Below are 22055 nucleotides of genomic sequence, written 5' to 3' on the forward strand. Positions count from 1 at the left end.
GTCTTAAGCTGCACCTGGTGAAGTTCAGGCTGGGTATCAGGAGGAATTCCCTCACAGAAACAGTGATTAGACATTGGAATGGGTGGCCCCAGGGACGCGGTGGAGTGGCCTGGCAACTCAGGCCCCTGATGCAACTGAGCAGGGCTGCTGGGGATAGGTTGGACTTGATGGTCTCAAAGCTCTTTTCCAACCTAAGTCATTGGAGGATCCTTGGTCCCTTTCAGCTCGGGCAGCTCAGTGATTCTGTCACAGTGATCCTGAGAACATGAGGCAGTGTCCTAGCACAGACTGAGGGAGGAACAGAATCAGAGAATATTCTCAGCTGGGAGAGACCCACAAGGATCACCGAGTCCAGTGCTGGGCCTGCACAGGATACCCAAGAACCCCTCCATGTGCCGTTATCCGCACTTATCTCGAGCAATCAGGCTCAGCTCTGCGACCCCATCCCTGGGGAGCCCGTTCTAGTGCCCGACCACCCTCAGGACGAAGAACCCTTTCCTGCGGCGGAACTCGTGCACAGCGATGAGCCATGCCCTCAGCCCGCCGTTCCGCAGGCCGGGCAGCCCGAGCGCTCTGTGGCGGGTGGCGGGGCGGAGCCGTGTCCGCCATGCGCCCCCTCAGCCCCCTCAGCGCTGCCGCGCAGGCGCACGAGGCGCCGCCGCCCCGCGCGCCTTTCCCCCGCTCCCCGCCCCGTGCGCTCCCGGCGCGCCCCGCGCGCTCGCCGCTGACGTCACCGCAGCCCGGCGCCCGCCGCCATTGGAGTCGGCGGCCGCCGCTGCCCCGCTCGCTGCGGCCCCAGGCCCGGCCCGCGGGCATGTGAGAGACCGGGCCCGCACCGGCACCGCCAGCGCCGCGGCCGAGCCGCGCCACCGCCGCCTGCACCGCCGTCTCCTAAGGAGGCGCCCCGAGGAGGCGCCAGGCGGCCCCTTTCCCTCCCCCTCGGCCCCGGCCCCTTCCCCGCCTGGCCGCCGCCTGAGGGGAGAGGAGGCGCCGCCGCCGCCCCTCCGCCAGGCCCCGGAGCTCCGCGCCGCGCCGAGCGGCCCTGCCTCGTCCCCCGGCGCTCTCTGCTGAACCACGGGGCCCTGTGCATGAATTATGTCTGCCACAAGCGTTGACCCTCAGGTGAGCGAGTGGCGAGGCGGCCCGTGGGCGGGGGGATTCCCGGGCCTGCGGCTGCAGGCCCCGCGAGGCTTTTCTTTTCCCCGTCGGCTGCTTTCGAGCTCCATCGTTCTCCTTAACTTCCCCCGTGGGCACAGCACGTTCCCGCCTCCTCCCCGGAGCCGGGGCCATTTCTCAGGAAGGCCGGTGCTGAGTGATACGTGGAACACGCTGCTCCAGCCCCGGTCCAAACAAACCTTGAGATGCTGCTGGCCATTTTTAGAAGTCTCTTTCCCGTCCTCAGAAGCTGTGGGGTTCGCAGTGCCTATGACAATATAAGCGTTTTTCTAAAATTAACTTTTTTATTTCCCTTTTCTTTTTTTTCCCGTAATCACGTGCTGTGGCTTCCCAGAGACCGAAAGGACAGGATAATAAAGGTGAGAAATCATGCTGTGATCTGGTCGCTTAAATTGTTACTGTAAGAAATCAATTACACAGGTACCTGTAGGTGAGCAGAAACGTATCGCTGTTACTCTGCGTGGAAAACATCTGGGAATGAGGGAATGTGTGCTTTGTTTCAAAAATAACATCGACTGCCATTCACCCGAGCTTGCCTGCATCCCACTTAATGCTGCTGGATTTGCAGTGGGAAGGACTCTGTGTTGCTACTAAATAATTCTCCCTGTTTAAGATGAAGCAGGTTGCTATGTAAAGTCACAAGGATATCCCTGTACAATTTATGTATTTTTGTCTACTTTTGCACGCTCTGGGAATCCAGTTGTGTTGCTGCTCTGCTGTTGGCTGAGATATTTACTTAAGCCTATAAAACTTAATAATTTTGAGAACTTAAAAGATGGTTAACTTCTGATGAGATAATAGGTATTTTTATAACTCTTCTGCTCCAATTGAAATTAAACTCAGTAATAAGTCATCTAAAAATATCTTAATTACTGTGATTGCTAACAAGCATGTAACTCTTAAGACTTAGAAAGTGATAATATCCAACTCATGAATGCTTTTTAATACATCTTAACCTGCCTTGAAAATCCAGCTCCTTCTAGTTGAAGAAACACATTTCCCTGTGTTTGTAAACACTCTTTACTTCTGCTCCCCTTGATAAACTTTGCAGAAATACTCTGCTGAATTCCCAAACTTGTTTGCTAAACACTTTATTTGGTGTAGTATTACATTTGGTTCAGCTGTTCTATGAAATAGGTAAATACAGCAACTACCATACCGTGTATTTGACCTTGTTTTTTCAAATTTAAAGCAAACAGAAAATTATTTGAAGGGACCTAATAGCTGTTTTGGGTTTGTATGTCATTCAGTAATGGCTTATCAGACATTCTTTTATGCTGAAGTAGGACTTTATGGCAGATATCTTCTTTTTTACAGATCAGAATGTTGAAACTTAAGTTTTCCTGAAAATATCAGGATACCAAAGCTCTTAGCAGTCTTCATTTCATAATTAAATGTAACCTCACCTCATCTTATTTTAGCCAGCTTAAGCAGTGAATAGCACACGCTGGGAGAACTGTGAGTTTGTGTGTTCTAATTATGGGCCAGAACAATAGATGTTGTTTCCCAATCTTTTTTCACAAAATTGTTCTCAATAATGATTTTCTATTGGGAGTTAATTCACATGAGTTGTTTACTCACCCTCAGCTGTAGAATTTTTAATTACTAATTTTTTTAATTTATTCAAACTTTGTTTTATAAGCAGTAATATAAAGAGAAACTATCTGGGGGGGTGGGAAATGTCATCCCTTGGTCTTTTTATGAGTCTTTCTGGTTTGCAGAAGAAATATGGCTGTTCCTAAAGTAGCATGGGGTGGAACATCACTGCTGCAATGCTGCTGCTGCTGTTATAATGTGCTGTAACCCTTTTTTTGTAGTACAAAATGGTTCGTTACATCAGAAAGACACAGTTCATGACAACGATTTTGAACCTTACCTTTCCGGGCAGTCAAATCAGGTTAGTGTATTTTTAACTTAGTTTTTTTTTTTTTCCTTAGGCATGCTGTTGGCACTCCATTCATAGGATTGTGTGGAGGGAGCAAATGCCTTAAATAGAAATGGAAAAAGAAATGACAGCATATTGTGTTACTTGGTGATACAACCAGCATTTGTGTTCCCAAAGCTAATATTACTCTGCATCTCCAGATGGCCACAAGTGAAAATGAAGTTGATGCTCCAAGGAGCTGGAGCTGATTCCTCCTCCCCTTGCAGGTTGTTGGTGTGGCTGGACTGGGACAGCCTCATCTTACAGTTCTTTGATAGGCCAGTTGCTTGTAGGAGTCTAAAAATTCTGCTTTTGGGCTCTCCTGATCTCTATTATTTATATAATCACAGAAATTAATGTAGTTGAGATTTGGGTTGGATGCTCTCTAGGTACTTTGTAGAGTTGGCCCATTTTTTACACTTCAGAAGTGTTGTTGTTCTTTCATGTTCTCTGATACATTTTAAGAATTAAAGATGTGTTGCTTAAGAGTAAGGAACTGTAATGTAAACTGTCATAATAATGTACATTAAATCAACATCCATGACTAAAGTGCCATTTTAATTGAAAGTATTCTCTGAAGTAATTTTTGAGTTCACATTCAGATCTTTAAAGGGAAAAAAAGGTATAAAAACTGGAGAAGCAAAAAGTTTTCATTCACAAGTGTGAAACACCATTTCAGAGAGAAACATTTACCAGAGGTACATGATGGGATGGCAAAGTGTTACATTTTAAAAAGAAAATTTATAATTCAGTCTGAAGCTGTCAGATGCCAGTGTTAATATTGATGACATCACTGAGCTTGCTTGCAGCATAGACATGTTCTCCAGACTTCATTTAATGGGAGGCATTCCTTCTTTTGGAGTTCATGTGCTGTGGAAGGTAGAAAAACCTTTATGGGGAAAAAGGGAAGCAAAATCTTAATTTTTAATGCAGAATTAATTATAAAAGAAATTGAGGGTTTCACTTCCCTCTGATTTTTTAAAATTGTGCTCCATCAGATTTGTATGTGATTTTTAATGACTTTAAACTTGAAATATACTGAATGTTCACATAGAAAAAATATACCCATCTATTATAGTTTTATTCTGGGAAGTTTGTCTTTGCTGTCAACAAGCCAAATTATTAGGATTAAATAGAAAAATTTCTATGGTTGTTAGAAGTTCCATAATTATAAAAAAAAGTTTTCTTTATGAAAGTGTAGCTCCATTGACCAATTTATTTATGCTGCAGTGAAAAATTGGCATGGCACAAGAAACAATTGTGTAGGTCCTCTTACAATTTTAAGTGGAAAGTGACAGTAGCATTAATTAGGACTGTGAGATTTTGTACTGAAGGCAACCATGTTGCTGAACAAAGACTTATTATCCAGTTATCCAGTCAGATTTATTCAGCCCTTGAAAATTACTGTAAAGTACAGATAACTTTAAAAAAAAGATTTGAAGCCAACTGGATATTTAAAATAAACTTAAGAAATTAAAGCCCCAGCTTACACAATAATATATTTAACATTGAAAGTCAAAAGTAGGTGAGTAATATTGTGTTAAAAGTACTTTTAAGGGCAGAGAGAACTGAGTCAAGTGGACTCTTCATGTACAGATTTACACTCAGCAAGAAAAGCATCCTCCTGTAAAGTCAGTGAGAACCAAGAGATTATTCCTGTGAAACAGGGAATCACCAGCAAGGAGCATATTTTGGGGGATAGGAGTTTCTTTCCTAATTACCAGAATGGTTGAATTGGTTTTGTTTGGAAATTTTTAATAAAAAAGATACAGAAGGGTGCAGAAAGGTCAAGGATAAGTTTATTGAAATAAATGTTCTGCTGTTGAAGGGAAGAACTTCTGTCAGGGTTTCTTTTACACACTGGCATAAAGCCAGTCAAAATAGATTGAATGTCTGGTAAGGATGGCTGCTGAAACTTTCCTTGAATCTTGTAAGAATCCTTGTGGGGACTTTACAGGCTGTGTGAAGAGATGACAGCTGCAGGAATTGTCTAAAATCCTTTTAGCCTAAATATTTCTGAGACAAAACACTTGCTTTTCTACTAGGCTTACTCTTTTTGGTCTTAAAATCTAAACTCACAGAATTTATGAGCATAAGTATCTCAGAGAACTACTTATATCTCCTCCTTTTCACCTGTATTTGTTTTTAATTTTTTTCTTAAATTAACACTTTAAAATCAAACACTCAGCAGTGTCAAAGTCTTTCAGAAAAATGGGCTTTTATGCTAAATATTGATTAGCTTGGGAGGCTCAGAAAACTCAGTGTATTTTAGAGGATCATCTCATAGGAAGGTGATTTCTGTACCTCTTGTTAGTGATAGAATTTGTGTGTAAATAAAGGCAGCCTGAAAAGTGGCAGAGATCATTTCTTTTGAATCAATAACCTTTGATTTAGGCTGTTTCAGTCTCTGAAGTGTTTGCAGTACTGTATGGAAGTCCTGGAGGCATATTGTGGTATCATTCTGTGTATGAAACACAAGGCTATTGAATTACTCTGGCTTTGAGGTGTCATGGAAAAGAGGTCATTGAAAATGAGCAGTAAAAATGATTCTGTATCAATTGAATATTAGGCTTATCTTCAGCAAGGACGGGATTTTACTTTTTTTTTTTTGAGAAAGCTGAGAAATAATCAGATTTTTGGAAAAATAGCTGAAGTTCTGGTACAATTTTCCTGATTTTGCAGATAGATTTTTCTTTCCAAGTTTGAAATCTTGCAGTTTGAAAGAAGAGTTCCTCTTCTTAAAATAGTCTTTATGAGTAAGGAAAGGAGAGCTACTGTTTGACTCATTAACAGGAGATGTTGACCTTCCCACCCCCTCTCTGGTAATTATGGTTGGAGTGTCACTTTGGAAGGTCTCCAGTATAAGTGCTTCAAGTTGATTTGAAGAGGAATAAAACCTACTTTAGAACATCCTGGCTTTGTTCTTTTGCATTGCTGAATGTAAGAATCATATGGAATGCTTCAAGATCAGGTGCCAGCCAAGTGTTAGTGAGAGGAAAAGCTTCTCAGCTTGATCTAATACTTAACGGTTGAAGGGGAGGAAATTTCAGAGGGGGCCTGTTGGTTTATGAATGTTTGTTCTCTTATTTCATGAGTGGGAGAGATGTCCTGTTTGAAAGGACAGTCAGGAACACTCCTGCACAGTTGTAACTTTACTACTGAGGGAGGAAAAGATTTATTCAACAGGCTGGAAAGGGTCTTTCTCCAAGATTGGGGATGGCCTGTGTCATGTGCCATCTGGGCATGGATTTGTCTCTGGTGCACCAGGCCCTTTAATGTCAGCTTGTCTCTCTTATCTGTGGCAAACTTGGCACGTGTGTCAGAAGTAGCCTGTGTATGTTCTATTGCTTGAGGTGTGGGTTTTTTGTTGGAGACTGTTGGCCCCTCAAAACAACTACATAATGAGGATTGTAACAGTATGTTACATGTGTTGTCATATTAAGGTGATTAGTCTAAAGCTTCTTCCACGTAGCAGTCTAGAAATGCTAAATATTCTTAGTTCTGTGAGCCACAAAATATAGTTAGATATGTTCCTTGCAATAATTTGGGGTGTTGGCTACTAAATAACCTTAGTAGTGTGAGATCACATGGTTTCAACATCTCAAGTATTAATCTCAATGTGAGCCCCTAGTCCTGGGGTATTATGGATGCCCAGATACTTCATTTGTAGTGAATCCTTCTTGGAATGAGTTTCTAATGTCATTAGAAATGACATTACTTTGTCTCTAGTGTTCTTTTCTGTTTGGTGTTGTGGCTATTTATAAATGAAGGGTTTATTTATCTGTTGACTGTTTTTTCTCTTTAACAGAACAGTAGCTATCCATCAATGACTGATCCTTATCTGTCCAGTTATTATCCACCATCTATTGGGTTCCCCTATTCTCTCAGTGAAGCACCATGGTCTACAGGAGGAGATCCTCCTATCCCTTATCTCACCACCTATGGACAGCTCAGTAATGGGGATCATCATTTTATGCATGATGCCGTTTTTGGACAGCCTGGGGGTCTGGGAAATAATATCTATCAACACCGCTTTAACTTTTTCCCTGAAAATCCTGCCTTCTCAGCTTGGGGAACAAGCGGATCCCAAGGACAGCAGACACAAAGCTCAGCATATGGGAGCAGTTACAGCTACCCACCCAGTTCTCTGGGGGGTACCATTGTGGATGGACAAACAGGATTTCATAATGATACATTAAATAAAGCTCCTGGAATGAACAGTATTGAACAGGGAATGGTTGGACTTAAGATTGGTGGAGATGTTACGACTTCTGCAGTGAAAACAGTAGGTTCTGTTGTTAACAGTGCCGGGATGACAGGCGCCCTCTCTGGGAATGGTGGATCTAATGTAAACTTGCCAGTATCTAAACCAACCTCTTGGGCTGCTATTGCCAGCAAGCCTGCAAAACCACAGCCTAAAATGAAAACAAAATCTGGACCTGTAATCGGAGGAGCGTTGCCTCCTCCCCCTATAAAGCATAATATGGACATAGGTACTTGGGACAATAAGGGTCCTGTGGCAAAAGTTCCTGCCCCCCAACAGATACCTTCTCCTCAGTCTGTTCCACAGCCACAGCAACCAATTGTTCAGCCTGTTCCAGCTCAGCCTCCTCCATTGACTCAGCCACAGTATCAGACCCCTCAGCAGCCACCCCAAAACCGCTGGGTAGCTCCTCGCAACAGAAATGCAGCTTTTGGCCAAAGTGGAGGAACTGGGAATGACACCAACTCAGCTGGCAGCACCCAGCCCAACCCCGTTCCGAGCGGTGAGTCCCATCCTGTCCTTGAAAAACTGAAAGCTGCTCACAGCTATAACCCTAAAGATTTCGAATGGAACCTTAAAAATGGACGTGTGTTCATAATAAAGAGCTATTCCGAGGATGATATTCATCGTTCCATTAAATATTCTATTTGGTGTAGTACGGAACACGGCAACAAACGCCTGGACAGCGCTTTTCGCTCCATGAACAGCAAGGGCCCCGTGTACTTGCTGTTCAGTGTCAATGGCAGTGGACACTTCTGTGGAGTAGCAGAGATGAAATCACCTGTGGACTATGGCACCAGTGCGGGTGTCTGGTCTCAGGACAAGTGGAAGGGGAAATTTGATGTCAAGTGGATCTTTGTGAAGGATGTGCCCAACAACCAACTGAGACACATCAGGCTGGAGAACAATGACAACAAACCCGTTACAAACTCCCGTGATACACAGGAGGTGCCCTTAGAAAAAGCAAAACAAGTGCTTAAAATTATTGCTACTTACAAGCACACGACCTCCATCTTTGATGACTTTTCTCATTATGAAAAGCGCCAGGAAGAGGAGGAGGTGGTGCGGAAGGTAAACTTATTAAAAAATTTATTTTATACACAGATATGGGGAAAATGAAATGTGAAGGCTGCTATGGTGGAAAAATGTAAGTAGGAATTCAAAATGTTTTTAATACAATCTCAACTTGATGGTTTCTTGTGTGTTTAGCAACACAAATCTGATGCATATTTCTTTGTGAGAGTTTCACAAGTCAATGAGTTTCAAAGCAGAAAGCTAAGCAGTAATGCGGGTAAAGGACTTTATGTCCAGTTTATTGGAGTTTGATTTATTTTTTTATCTTAAAATGGTTAATAGAAAATAGTTTGTTTCAGAATTGGGTTCTGCCAGTGATTGTCACTTAAGTTTTTTTGCCTTAAATATGAGGTGTTTAAACACTGTTTGACTGGAACTGGGCTTCAAAATTGATACCTGTACTGGTATTTGAAATTTGTACATCACCTTTAAGAATAAGAAAGCTGATTTTGTTTATTCAGTTTATCTCTCTGGAAAAGAAAGAGTTGCATAATATTGCTGGAATAGTGCTAGAAAGAGTGCATTTATGCTGCTGAAGTCACGTGTATTATTTGGATTAATAAAGGTTTTCAGTTCCCAGGTTTAATCTGTCTACTAATTCTTGAAGTTTTGAGTGAAGATGTAGTGAGAGAAGTCTGGGCAGTAACTGGGAGAGTGTAGTAAAACTTTCCATACACTTTCATGGCTCTAAGTCTGCCACAAGGGATCTCTGTCCCTCTCCATCCCACTAACTCAATTTCAAGAATGCCTTTCTCTAATTAGGCAGTCTAGAAGTAATGACCTGACAAAATAATAGGTGTCAGGATGTGTAGTTGCTACTGAAGTAACACTTCAATTTGCTTGATGTTGATAGTGTTTCCTAGACCTTTTTTGTATAGCATTGCAAATACAGCATTTGTTTGACAGGCTGCTTTAGTTTAGGGTAGCTCATATTTTTGTTAAGATGTTTTTAAAGTAAAGACTTAATGCATGTTCCTGCAGCTTAAATTCTAAATTGCCATTTTAAAGTTTTTATTGCCATGTTAAAGTGTAGATAAAATTACTTTAAACTGTCTTCATAGATTGGACCTTTAAATTATATGAGAAAAGGAGTTCAGTGTCTTTAAAACTTTGTTGCTGAACTTTTCCTGGCCATGATAGATGTGCATAGCTGACCTCAGCACAGCAGAGAAGGACAGCTTAAAATTGCAAGTTTTTCTTGTATACTCCCTGTGGGATTCCACAAAGTAAAACCTAAAGGGCCTTACTTGAATACTTTGTTCCTTCAGTAGATAATTAGCAATTCAGCATTTAATGTGGCCTGTATCTTGGAGAGGTGTTCCCTTATGCAGGAGAGAGTCCTGACAAAGTGAGGCAGCCTGGCTTCCTCTGCCCAGTGTTTGTGGTGTAGTGGGGTGTGATTGGTTTGGGTTTTTAATTCTGTCTCCCTGTGCTCTGCTGCCACGGCTGGAGGGGAGAACTGTGGGTGTTTAAGAAGTGAGAGCACAGGGAAAGTGATAACAGATCTACTCCTGCCCAGATAAATCCCTGGCCTCAGCAGGATCCCAATGGTGGCACAAAGAGCAGAATTTCTGTGCTTTGTGGGATCTCAGAGGGTTGGTGTTTGACTGTTGAGCTGATCTCATTTTGGGTTGATTTAATAAACAACTAATTCCCACTTCCTGCACAAAAATATTCTTACCTAGGTCACTGCTTTATTTGTAACAGGATCAGTTTTTGAAAATAATGCATTTTCCTTCCTCATTTAAAACAGAGGCTATGGCTTGTATTACACATTCACAAAATAAACTATGAAGTCTAGTTTATGTTTCTTAGATTTCTCTGAATAGCTTAGAAAATGGGACACCAAAGTACACCAAGGAAGGTAATAGTGCTAGAGAGCTAAAGCAGAGCAGCAATGAAGGAATGAAAAATAAGATGCTGCTTGTCAGGTTGCACTCTATAAAACTTGATTGGAAAGTCACTACTTTTTCTCCTTCATTGATAAAATGAATTTTAGAAGTCCAGCTGATTACTAGAAGAGTTTGGTTTTTTTACAGGGTATGCACATACCTAAAGTTCTTACTGTTAAGAAGTTTGTGCTGTTGAAGTTCAAACCTTCCTGTTAACAAAGTTAGTCTTCCTATGACAATAATTTTTGAAGAATCTTATTGCCAACAACCTTATCTTACAACCTGATTGACATTTTCAGATGTCAGTTGTTGGTATATGTGCCATCTTAATTGCTTTTCAGATTGCTGGGTTTAACTCATTATACTCTTCTTTAGCTGTAAAATCACTGAAATTTTGTGCTTCCATTTCACTGCTGTTGTGATTACAAAGGGACACAATTCTTAAAAAGCTGTACATGGAGAGCTTAAATGATACAATTTCATTTATACAGAAATATTTAGTAGAGAATAATAATGTAATCTGTGCAGGGCAAGCCACTGGCATTTCAGCTCTTCAGATGGTTCCAGTTTGTTGCTAACCAGCATTTCCATGGCTGCTGTGTGCAGAGCCAGCTCCAGCTTGTGCTGCTGAGTTTAAATGATGTAGGAGCCTCAGTGTCAGTGCCAAATCATCCAGTGAGGCTTTGGCAGGTACAATGCTGGATGAAATTCTTCCAAGTGCCTAAGATTGATCACTTTGCAGCATTGCTGAAAGAAGGTATCCCTCCAGAACTGAGAGAGGATTTGGTCATGCTGGGATACAAGTCCAGCTTTTGATTTGCCCCACTGAAATACTTAACCAAAAACTGGGAGGGGATTGGGGTCTGGGATGAAATAGCAAAAGTGTGTGGCATGAATTGTCACATGACCCTCACAGCCTTTTTCAGTCAGTTCCAGAGCTACTTCTGTCATCAAAGCCCATGCTCTGAAAACTGAAAAAGTTGTGATATGTGAGAGAGCTTCTTTAAAAAAAAAAAAAAAAGAGTATAATGTGGCATTAGTTATTATTCCCTAAAAGCATTCTATCAGAGCCTTAACAAAGTTGTCTTCCAAAGTTTAACAGCTTGTGAAGACAAACTTGTTGCAGATCTTGCTACTTTACAGGTGACAGATGAGCTGTCAGCAGCTCAGGCTCCCAGATCTGCACCACAGCAGATGGTCCCAGTTGCTGTACTGGGCTGCTGTGCTGTCACCTCTGATTCAGGCAAGACACTCAGCTCTACACCTTGGTGTTGTGTTGGCAGAGCTGCACAGTCTCAGAAAGCTCCTGAATCACCAAGATTACCAGTTCTGCTTTAGGTGATTAAATACTGAAAAGTGTTGGCTGGTGTGTGTGGTACTTGGAAATACTCATTTTCTCCTAGCACTGGGTGATTCCTTTCAGTGATGAGCTTTCTGTGAACACAGTCACTGAACTTAAAAGGATGGAATATTGTCCTTCCTCCAAAGCACTAGTTAAAAAACATATTTTAAGATTAATACCGTGTTCCTGAGATAAAGAAAACATTTCTATTTTTGTGTCTGAAGATGAATGCTTTGATCCCACTGACTTTAACCAAGTTTAGTAGGAAAGTTGAAGCTACTTTAGCCTGAGGTGAAGAGAACAGAAGTTTGACAGGGATGAGTGTCTCCAAGGTGGAAATCACTGCAAGTTTTGTGGAAACCTATTTTCCCTGTGTCTGAAGACCACACAGATTAGTGTCCTGAAGGAGAAGTGTGCAGCTGGAGCTCTCCTGTGAGATATCAAGAGTAATCCACTGGAGAAGAGAAGCTGAAGGCTCCGGATCTTCAGAACCAAAATGAGCACAGCTTTGTTAGCTGCTTACAAAACTGTTCTTGCTTGCAGTAGTGCTAAATAGCAGTAAGGAAGAGAATTTGAGAGTTAGAGCTTCTAAAAAGCAGCCATGCTCGAGAGCACGAAGAATTGTTGCATCAGTTTATGTGGTTTCAGACATTTGTAAAGAGGAAGACTCAGATTAGCTCCCAAGAGAGAAAGCAGAAAGCAAGGTAGGAGGAACTGCTTGGGAACTTGCTCAGTAAAGAGCACTTTTTACTGAATTAGAGTCTGAGCTGAGTTTCTGAATGCCATGAGCACTTCAGGTGGAGGTCTCAGGTGCTAGCCTGCCTCTTTTATGTGGGGCTAGTCCTTGAGAATGGAAAGCTTCCATTTCTAAAGGAAGTGGAATTAGAGAGGTCAGTGGGTGACTACACAGAAAAATAAAAATAAGTTCAATAAGTTACATGAGGTGGCAGTGGGAAAGAGTGGGCTCATGAACATGGTAGGACTCTAAAGGGGATGTGCCACCCTGGAAATGGAAGTTGAAAATAGGATGAAACAATTCCTCTTTTTGGAAGCCTGAAAATGGAGTTGATATGATTCAGTTCTAGATACTTTGTACCCACCTTTTGTTTGAAATGTCAGGCAGACATAAGCTCTTTTTATTAAGAATAACATGTAATGTTCTGATACTCTGCCATTAGGAAATGGCTTTTGCTGATAATTCATCATAGTTGAGAGTTAAAAGACAGGAGGAATAGATTTTTATAATAAATTCTACCACTTTACACAGCTTGTTTTGTTGATTTGGTAAAACAACTTTGCTATCTCTTACTTCTGTCTTAAATTATATATTTATAATTCATTCTGGACTTTGTTGACTTAATTTTATTATGAAAATTAAAATATTAACATTCTGCCTGGAGGCAGAAATCAATATATTCTGTTTTTAAAAATCTCTTCTGATTTTTATGCTGTGACCAGCTGAAACAGCAAATGCAGTCTGTTACATTTACAATGATTAAATGGTATATTAGCAAGTAAGCTTTACATCACAACAGAAACAATTCTGAGATGAACTTTATACAGAATGAGTCCACAAAACAAAATATGAAGGTGTTAGTTCAGGAGTTGGCTGGTGGTGCTGCTTAGGCTAGTTCACAATTTCCTTTGGTATAGGATTTGGTGCCATGTGATGTGTTTAAGTACAGAATTGAGTCTTTCCAAGCAGCAAAAATGGGAAGGCTGAGCCCTTTCTGTTCAGTGTGCAGTGCTGCCCTGGCTGGAGGATGCACAGGACTAAGGCACAGCAGCCTGGTTCTGTCCTGCTGTCCTTGCACGTTCTGCACTTGTGGGGCTCCTGGAACCCTGGGTGTTCTGCTGGGCACTGCTCAGGCGTCCCTGGAGCCCTGTGCTGCTGGGAGGGCACAGGGTCACTGATGTGGAACTCACTGCAGGCAGCCCCCAGCTCTATCCCTTAGGTGACCTTTACTGGCTTCAATATTTGTGATTAGCAGAAACTTGGGGAAAAGGCTCAAAGACCCTCCCAGCAGCACTTGGGACACCCTTGGGTTGGTCAGTCCAGCTGTGCTGGGTTTTATCAGACTATGTAGAAGCACAAAACTTTCCTTCTACCTGATATTGTTTCTGTCTCTTACCCCAGGTATTTCCCAGTGCTTCCCAGTATAGTTCAACCTGTAGGAAGATTTAGGGACAGAATTTCTCGACAGCTCAAATCCCTGCTTTTACTGAATGTGACTAAACTCCAAAGTCATTTGAGTGCTTCAAAATTAGACCAGTTCTGTGGAGTTCACTAATCTGCCATCTGCTTTCTGCTCATGTATTGGTTGTGCTACTACTGCAGTAGCTAAAATAATCCAGAAAGCAGAATATTGCAGATCCTGGTTCTCCTTAGGAGTGTTGATATTTCATACCTTTCTCTCTCTGTAACCTTAGTTTGAAGTGACTGCAGGTATTCATCCAGATGTTCCACCTGAGACTGCACTTAAAAACATTAAATTATCAAGGCCTTGGGTTTGTTGGGTATGAACAGTGTATTTATAAAATGTAGCAGCATTGTTTTAAGTGTGTAATTATCTGGGATCACATTAGCTCTGTTAAACTACTAAAAACTCTGCTTGTTCCTTTGACTAAAATCTTAACTTTTTTCTCTTTGCAGGAACGTCAGAATCGAAACAAACAATAAGAATAAACATAAACAGTTTGATATATATACTAGAACTGATATTAGATTCGACTATGAGAAACAAAATTAAGTATAACTGGTGCTGTATCCTGGCATCAGGACAAACTAAAGCTTTCAGTTCCAATATATCTTCTCGTGCAGGGGAAATTAAGTTGTTGCATCTTTAAGTACATTGTAGTTTATTTTTGCCCAAGTGGATCTGCATTAATTTGTATCTTTTTTCTATGTAAAATTCTGTAGAAATCATTAATAAAGGTGTGTCTGTTTTTATTTTTTTAAGTTGGTAAACAGTTATATTAACCTAATGTGGACCTATACATGAGCATACTAAAGTGTCAGTGCTTCCCAAAGACTTTATTTTGGCACGAATTATGTTCCTAGCCAGATATAGAGATTATGGAGAATACACGACAAATCTTCCTTTATCCTCCTCCCAATCCCTTTTTCTTCATGGCAGAAGTATGAAACCATGCATTGATTTTTTATTTTATTTTTTGGTCATTAAAAAAAAAACAACTCGTAAGATACTGCACTTCAGAATTTTAAAATGAAAAAAACCCCTAAATTTCTGATCACTTTGTGCAGCTGCTCTGCCTCTTTATTTATCTGTACAATTACTCTTTTAAAAAACTGCTGATGCGCCATGTTGGTTTTTTCTGTCTAGTAGAAAATCAAATTGTCAGTGGAATTGTTTCTCTGGAAAATATTTCCCTTTCACATTCTGTTAAGCAGTGCTTCAGTGTGCATCTGTTATTCCATATCCTGCTGAGGGTGAGCAAGACGCTTTCTCTCTGCCATAATTCTGCTTTACGGTTTTTGTAGCTTAATTAAATAATAATGTGATGCTATCGACATTGCAGGGGTTTTAAACAATGTGTTTAAACCTGTTTCAGCTTTCAGGTGTTATTAGTTAATTGCAGATCATTTTTAATCCTTCCCTTCATTACTCTCTCCCAACCCCCCCAAATCCTAATGCCATTTAAAGTTTTTATACCAATAATGCTGAGCTTTAACGTAGGAACTAATAGTACGGATAATATGATGGATTATGCCTCAGATATTTGAAATTGACAGTGTGTTTGTCTAATTTTTTTTTTTCTGTTGGATGAGTAAAAAAACCTGTTTTAAGAAAATGAATTTGCTGTCATGTTTTTGTGGAGTGAGGGGACCTTCGGAGAACCTGTCACCAACTGGAGTTCCAGTTAAGCATGGAAATGGTGCTCATGTCCGCTGCTCTAGCACACTGAATCTGCACGTGTTTATTGTAGAGGATCTTTTACTATATTAGAAAGCAAGTATCTTCTGAATACTATTTACTCCAAAAGGACCTCCAATTTAAATAAAGTTTAATCTGTATCATTTAGACTTGTATTTAGAACGTATAACTCTGTCTCTGGACTGTTACTGCCTGTAAGGAGTAATGGACAGCATCAGATTAACTTTTTCCTCTAGGAGAATACAAGCCTTAATAAACAATACATATTTAGCAAGCCTGATGTCATTTTCATTTTTTTCGTTTTCATTTTTCTTCCTCTGTTCCAATCACACTTTATGCTGATTCCTCAGTTAAATCCAACTTGAGAAGTGGTATGATGAGTAACTCAGTTGTTTGCTCTCAGCACACCTGAACGGTTTCACAGGACTCTGCAGAGCACGTGGAAGCAGCTTTGACTGTTCCCATTCCTCAGAGGACCTGCATCCATGTGCAGTGGCTGTCACTCGTGCTTCCCTTTCCCCTGGTACGATGGAGCAGCTGAGGACTGGAAGTTGTGCTGTATCCTTGAGGAGGCAGCAGCACAGCCTGAGATCACCAGGGTGAGAAAAGAGCTTCCCAAATCCACTAATGCTCTGACCAGTTTTGTTCCCAGCACTTGGCTGTGTTTCCCAGCTCTTACCTGCAGTAATTTGCTTTGATATCTTTTTTTAACTGACTTATTGAAGCAACTGTGCATTTCATGAAGGTGTTTCCATCCAATAAAAGCACCTGCTGTTACTTTCAGTTTTTACATCAGAACATTTCCACTGGTGATTCTAGAGCCAGAAAGAACTGCTGCATCTGGACCCTCAAGAGAAAAGTTAGTTACACTACTTCAGTAATTTTTTTTCCAGATCTAAACACTCCTTGCTGTGATATACCAATAGACTTCAGGTAAATGTTTTCTAAAAACAAAATAATTTGGAGCCTTCAGCTGAAACTGGTTTGACAATATTGAAGTGGTGATGTGTTTCAGCTGTCGGGCTTTGTGGGCAACAGAAAGCAGCTTCAGTACGAAGAGATTTGTTCCTGACACTGCAGTGTGGTACAGCCCTATCAGAGAGGTGGGAGAAGATTTAACAGTGGGTAAAATAATCCTGTTCATCACAAGCACGTTGGGTGCTCAGATAACTGCAGTGCTGGCTGCTGGTCCTGATTTTCAATCCCCTGCCACTGCAATTCCAAGGGATGACTCACTTTTTGTGTTTCACAGAGTTCACATTTCACTGTGAGGGGGAAGAAACATTCTTCCAGTGTCTCTTGAAGAATAACTTCATGTCACAAGTCTTGCTTATTCTTTATTTAGTCCAAGTAATAGTTCTGAAGGAATGTTCCTGTGTGCTTTTGGAATTGCTGCTTGAACTCACTCCTTAAATGAGTTGCTTTGCTTGGTGTTTCTGAGGTTTGGATGTGACAGTAACTCTGCTGCCTTTCACTTTTAAGCCAAATGGAGCTGGTAGCACCAAATGCTGATTAAAAAGGTCAATTATGTCTCTGGTTCAATTGCTGGTTGGTGATGGCAGCACGTTGCACTGCTCTGAAGCTGTGAATATGCATCATGAGGGGAAAAAACCTATTTGCTTGCAGGTAGTCACACCAAAAGTTATAGTACAGAATAATTAAATCTTTATGGAGATTTTGTTTGTCACTGGGAACGACTTGAGCTGGTACAGAAAACAATGAAGTTAAACCTACACTGAGATGCGAGGGCAGAAATTCAAGATTATTTCTCTTCCATAACATATCTTGCTCAGAAGGCCAGACTGATTCTTTTTACTTCTCATTTTAGGGAGATGGAAATAGAGGATGTAAAATTTTAAATCCTACTTTTTTTTTCTTTCACCATTAACACTGCTGTTCATATTTAAAGATGTGTTTCTTGACAAAATACTTGCTATTTCTTTGAAGAAGTTAAAGGTATTTATGAAGTTGCTCACAGGGTATTAGTGAGATCCCAGTGAAGAGAGCAGTATTTATTTCAAGGCATTAGCCTGACCACAGTGCACTACAGAGCATGGGTAAGTGTTTTGCTTTCCCTCTTTGAAACTGAGGGATTTTATTTGGCTACAGAGGATGGAAATTCCAATAAATGTGGCCAGAAAAAAACCTCGTAGGCAGAGATAGTGCAAAACTATCAAAAGAAAACTAATTGATGTAATGTTACTGCCCTTTTCCGGTTTCTGCACCTCTTGAGAAAAGAGGCTGAGAGGAGTAAGGGAAATTTAGTTAAAACAGGAGATAAATGCAAAACTAAGCACAAACATCTGATGGAGGGAAGTGTGTTTTGATGTAATGCTCCTTTTCCTGGTCTCTCAGCTACTTTGAATTCTTTATGTTGAACAATCTGTTTCCCTTGGAAAAAGCTCTGGCTCTTGCTGACAACAGTGCTCAGCATCTGCTCATTTCAGGAGAAAGCTGTTCTCTATTTTTGGGAAAGTGCAGGTTTTAATTGGAATTTGTGATCCTGCCCAAGAACAGAGCAAGTGTAGCTGGGGCTGGGGCTGTGATCACTGCCTTGGCTGTAGCCTGCCCTGTCCACAGCTCCTTTGAGAAGGAACAGCTCTTGTTCAGCCTATTTTTAGAATTAAGAGAGTTGACTCAGAATGTTGAAATGACTTAATTGGGGTGTGACTTGCAAAGGGAGATTTTGGATTTCACAAGAAACCTGGTTCAGCCTGATGGACTGTTCCATAGCTGACATCATTCCCATAGTGCATCTTCCCAGTTCACATCTCTTGGTGCTTTCACCTAATTTGAGGGTGAAGGGAGATGTCTTGGGTATGAACATTATGAATTTCACAGCTTTCCTGTCTTCAGAAAAGCTTATGTTGATTAAAAAAAGCTCTCAAATTGCCTATTGCAGATGCAGAACTGCTTTGCACGTGCAGTGTGGGATGTTTCTCATTTCCCTGTCAGAGCATGAGCAGGGCAGGGCTTTAGCAATTCCAGGAACAGCTTTTGTTCCCTGGTACAATATGGGATTAATTTCCTTGTTTTATGTAGGACCATCATTTCAGGGCACCTTTGTAATCCCTTGGGAAATGCTGCACACGAGAGTGCTGACTTGACTTGTGTCTCCTCGTTTTGCTCCCTGTAGCATCCCTGATCTCCCTTTTGTTCACATTCTGAGGTGAGTTTCTGCCAGCACAAGCAGGACCTTGGAGATGTGCCTTCTTCAACATGCAGGACTTCATGGAACTGGCATCATCACTGTCTTTTACTGAATATCCTTCAATTTGGAGAGCGTGGGAGGTTTTATGCCATCTGTCTGTTTATAAGTTATTCAAGAAATTATTTTTACCTGGGATGTTACCATGACAACAGACAGACAGTAAAGTCTTCACCAAATGCATTTCTAATGTCCAACTGCTGCTAAATCAGTAGGATCTGGTGTTTTGCTGTGGTTTCAATAATGAAGACAGTGGGAAAGAGGTGTAAATACTTGTTTTACCAAATATACAGTCTCCAGGTATTTTTAGATTATTAATGCAATGCCTTGGGCAGTAATACATATTGCAAGCAACATCCTTAAATATTTTTTCTCCCTCACCATCTGGATGTGAGAATAGGAAGAACATAATTTTTATCAGTAAAGGATACATTGATTTTTACAGATATTATTAGGGAGCTTTTTTCATTATTTATATCTACTTTGATTTCTGTGCTTTGCTCTGTGGGCCTGCAAATTGTAAGTTGAGGAATTTGATGACTGATAACATTTCAGCCTCTAGGATAGCTCAGCATCTCCCTGGAAGTTGTGTTCTGCAAACCCTCCTGAGTTAAAAACCACTGATGTAGTAGGAACTGTTCCTGCTGCTCTCTTGTGACAACACATTTCAGCTGAAAGCACTTGAGGGCAGAGAAATGGAATGTTCATGTTCTTGCAGCTGAAGGCGCTTTGCTGAAATAGTATTTAGTCAGTTCTGATAAAACTTTGGGGAGCTGGGAGTCATTAGGCTCAGAAGCAGCAAATGAGATCATTGTCTACACCTGGAGGGAGAGTCACTTTTCAATTCAAGACTGCACATTCCCTGCAGTGGGCCCAGATTTAGCAAGTTTGAGTTGAACTTACTGGTGGAGAGTGGCTTCTTCTTCATCTTCTATTGTGGATAATCAGCCCATTCACGAAATAATGGATTTTGGAAGGTCTGGGGACTTATGGAGACTGTTCAGCTTTCTTAGTCCATTGGTGTGTATGAAAATCCTTTTCTAATATAAATCTGTTTCATGCACATTTGTAAAATATTGACAGTATCTATTTATGTGAGCACAAATAGTCTGATTTGTTGGGGGAAGAACTTCTCAGAGGTCTGCAAAAAGCTCCTGCTTGTAACTTCAAAAAGTGTCAGCAGAGGTTTTTGGCCACTTGTAAAAAAGCTGATTACCCAGAGCCCTTGAAAATACTTTGGTGAAAAGACAAGGTGCTTTGATGTTTTGGCCTGTATTCCATAAATACATTGGTGACATTTCTTACCTGGCATGAAAATTCACATTTGTTAAGTGCAACTATCTGTAAAATTTCTGGACCTCTGTTCCAATCTTTAACTTGTCCTAAGCCCCTCTGAAAGGTGCTCTGAGATACACAAAAGCTGAGGTCCTTCCCAGCTCTGCTGCTCAGGACTGGGTGGGACAAAGGCTGGAAGGGTGTCCAGGGTAGGACTGATAACAAAACTGTGACATTGCAGACAATTTTTGAACCATTTGTTAAAAGAGTGCAGGTTTAATCCTTAAATGAGCTATTTTGTACTTTACCACAGGTAGAGCAGAGAGCAGGGGTAGGAGCCAAATAGGCTGAGCATGGAGGCTCTGGGGGGTCAGGAAGGAGCAGTTACTGGTAAGGACCCATTTCTGGGACAGTATTAGATTCTGAGGTATCAAAGCAGGTTTTATTTCTTAAGCCATTGGCAAATGGTTGAGATTTTTCTCATATTTTATTCTTTTCAGTCCTCACACCGTGTCACTTTGAGATCTCCCTTTGAATCAAAATACTCAGTTGTGGTGTACTGAAATGGAACTGTTGGCAGCAGTTGGATGGTCAGACATTCAATCACACCAAATTCTGTGCTTTATATGCAGTACCTGCCTGACTGAGGTAGCTTATTTCACAGTGTTCAGGGATCTATGCTTTTTTTCACTAATGCCAGATCAGCCACCAGGAATTTGGAACAAAAGAAGCAATTACAGAGGTGTAGCTGCATGTTGTATCACTGGTGTGCAGCATTTCAGAAATGAAAGCAAAGGATGCTGCTTTGTGTCCTCCAGTTTTATATATTTGACTTCTGTAAAAGAGAAATTGCAACTAAAACATTATAACGGCAGCAATTCCTTGTTTGCTCTGACAAGGAACAAGAATTCCTAGTTTTAATCTGTTAGTCTCTTAAAGAACAATCTTTCAGTGTGCCTTGGCCAAATGCTTGATTTGCAGAACTTGACAGCTCGTTCATTCACTCAGCAGCATCAAGGTTAGAAGCATGGTGGGGTTTTTTGGTCCAAAATCTTTGTCTTTCTGAAAATGCCACTTCAGAAGCAGGGAGTCATGGTCAATGAGTTGGGAGAAGAAATAAAAGGGCAATTTTTATCATTTGGGAATAAAGACAACTCCAAAAGATTTCCTGATGCTGGGAAAAGAGCAACATTAATGAGCCCCCGTGGGAAATGTTATCTCCCTGTAGTGAGTAAAATAGTGGGTGGGGAAGAGAAGTAATTTTATGAGCCAGGTATAATTTCAAATTTTTCCTGAACTTACTGACCTTGCTGAGGATGGGAAAACACTGCAAGTTGCTAATTCAGTTATTTCAAAGAACATGATAGTGGAAGATGAAAAGGAGGGTATTAATAAAAGACCAGCAGATGGGGTGGTCTTTAGACAGATTTAAAAAAATTATTTATCCATTAGAGTTTATTTTAAATAATAAATACAAGCAAGGATGTGAACTTGCAGATCACAAATTGCACAGAGGTTCCTCTTGTTGCATTCCAAAAGCCTTCTGGTGAAATGAGAGTGGGTTGTGAGGCACAGCCATCCTTAGAAACATTCACAGTTGTCATCTGCTCTGGGGACCATGACCTTGGGACTGCAGGGAACCCACAGCCCCTTTCCCTCTCACCTCCTCCTGATGGGCTGATGCTCCACAAAGTGAGTGGCCCACCGAGGGCGAATAAAAACATCCCAGGCATTTGTGAAGCTGTGCTTTCAGTCAGGGAACAGATGCAGGTTTTCTCCCAGAAATACTCTGAGCATGGAGGTCAGCAGCAGTCAAAAACCTGTGCTGCAAGAGGGGCTTGAGAGAGCCCTGCTCAGTTCTGCAGGGAGGGAAGAGAAGAGAAAGGCAAGGGCGAAGGTGGCAAACGTGAAAGCAACCCTGTGGTTTTTGTTCTTACTTGTTTTTTAAAGTGTGAAGGTGTGGTTGTGTTAGAGATAAATGGAAAGACAGGAGGAGGGGAGGGA

General features: G+C 41.2%; 1 protein-coding gene across 2 annotated transcripts; it reads left to right on the forward strand.

Moving 5' to 3' along the window:
- Nucleotides 1–755: 755 nt before the first annotated feature.
- On the forward strand, nucleotides 756–15842 carry YTHDF1 (YTH N6-methyladenosine RNA binding protein F1). Of its 2 annotated transcripts, XM_036395542.2 has the most exons (5): nucleotides 757–1122; nucleotides 1511–1535; nucleotides 2994–3073; nucleotides 6909–8435; nucleotides 14326–15842. In XM_036395542.2, the coding sequence occupies exons 1-5, from the start codon at nucleotides 1096–1098 to the stop codon at nucleotides 14350–14352; spliced, it is 1686 nt and encodes a 561-aa protein (XP_036251435.1). In that variant the 5' UTR covers nucleotides 757–1095; the 3' UTR covers nucleotides 14353–15842. The 2 variants fall into 2 exon arrangements, with proteins under 2 accessions (XP_036251434.1, XP_036251435.1); XM_036395541.2 differs by lacking the exon at nucleotides 14326–15842 and having other exon boundaries at nucleotides 756–1122; nucleotides 6909–9024.
- The last annotated feature ends 6213 nt before the right edge of the window (nucleotides 15843–22055 follow it).

The sequence above is a fragment of the Molothrus ater genome, chromosome 17 (assembly GCF_012460135.2).
Source record: "Molothrus ater isolate BHLD 08-10-18 breed brown headed cowbird chromosome 17, BPBGC_Mater_1.1, whole genome shotgun sequence".
Lineage (NCBI taxonomy): Eukaryota > Metazoa > Chordata > Aves > Passeriformes > Icteridae > Molothrus > Molothrus ater.

What these genes read in the sequence shown, in the direction of transcription:
- YTHDF1 (XM_036395541.2), top strand. Translation starts at nt 1,096, where the DNA reads ATGTCTGCCACAAGCGTTGACCCTCAG. An exon ending in CCACAAGCGTTGACCCTCAG is followed by an intron (nt 1,123 to 1,510) that starts GTGAGCGAGTGG and finishes GTGGCTTCCCAG; the next exon opens with AGACCGAAAGGACAGGATAA. An exon ending in TTTCCGGGCAGTCAAATCAG is followed by an intron (nt 3,074 to 6,908) that starts GTTAGTGTATTT and finishes TCTCTTTAACAG; the next exon opens with AACAGTAGCTATCCATCAAT.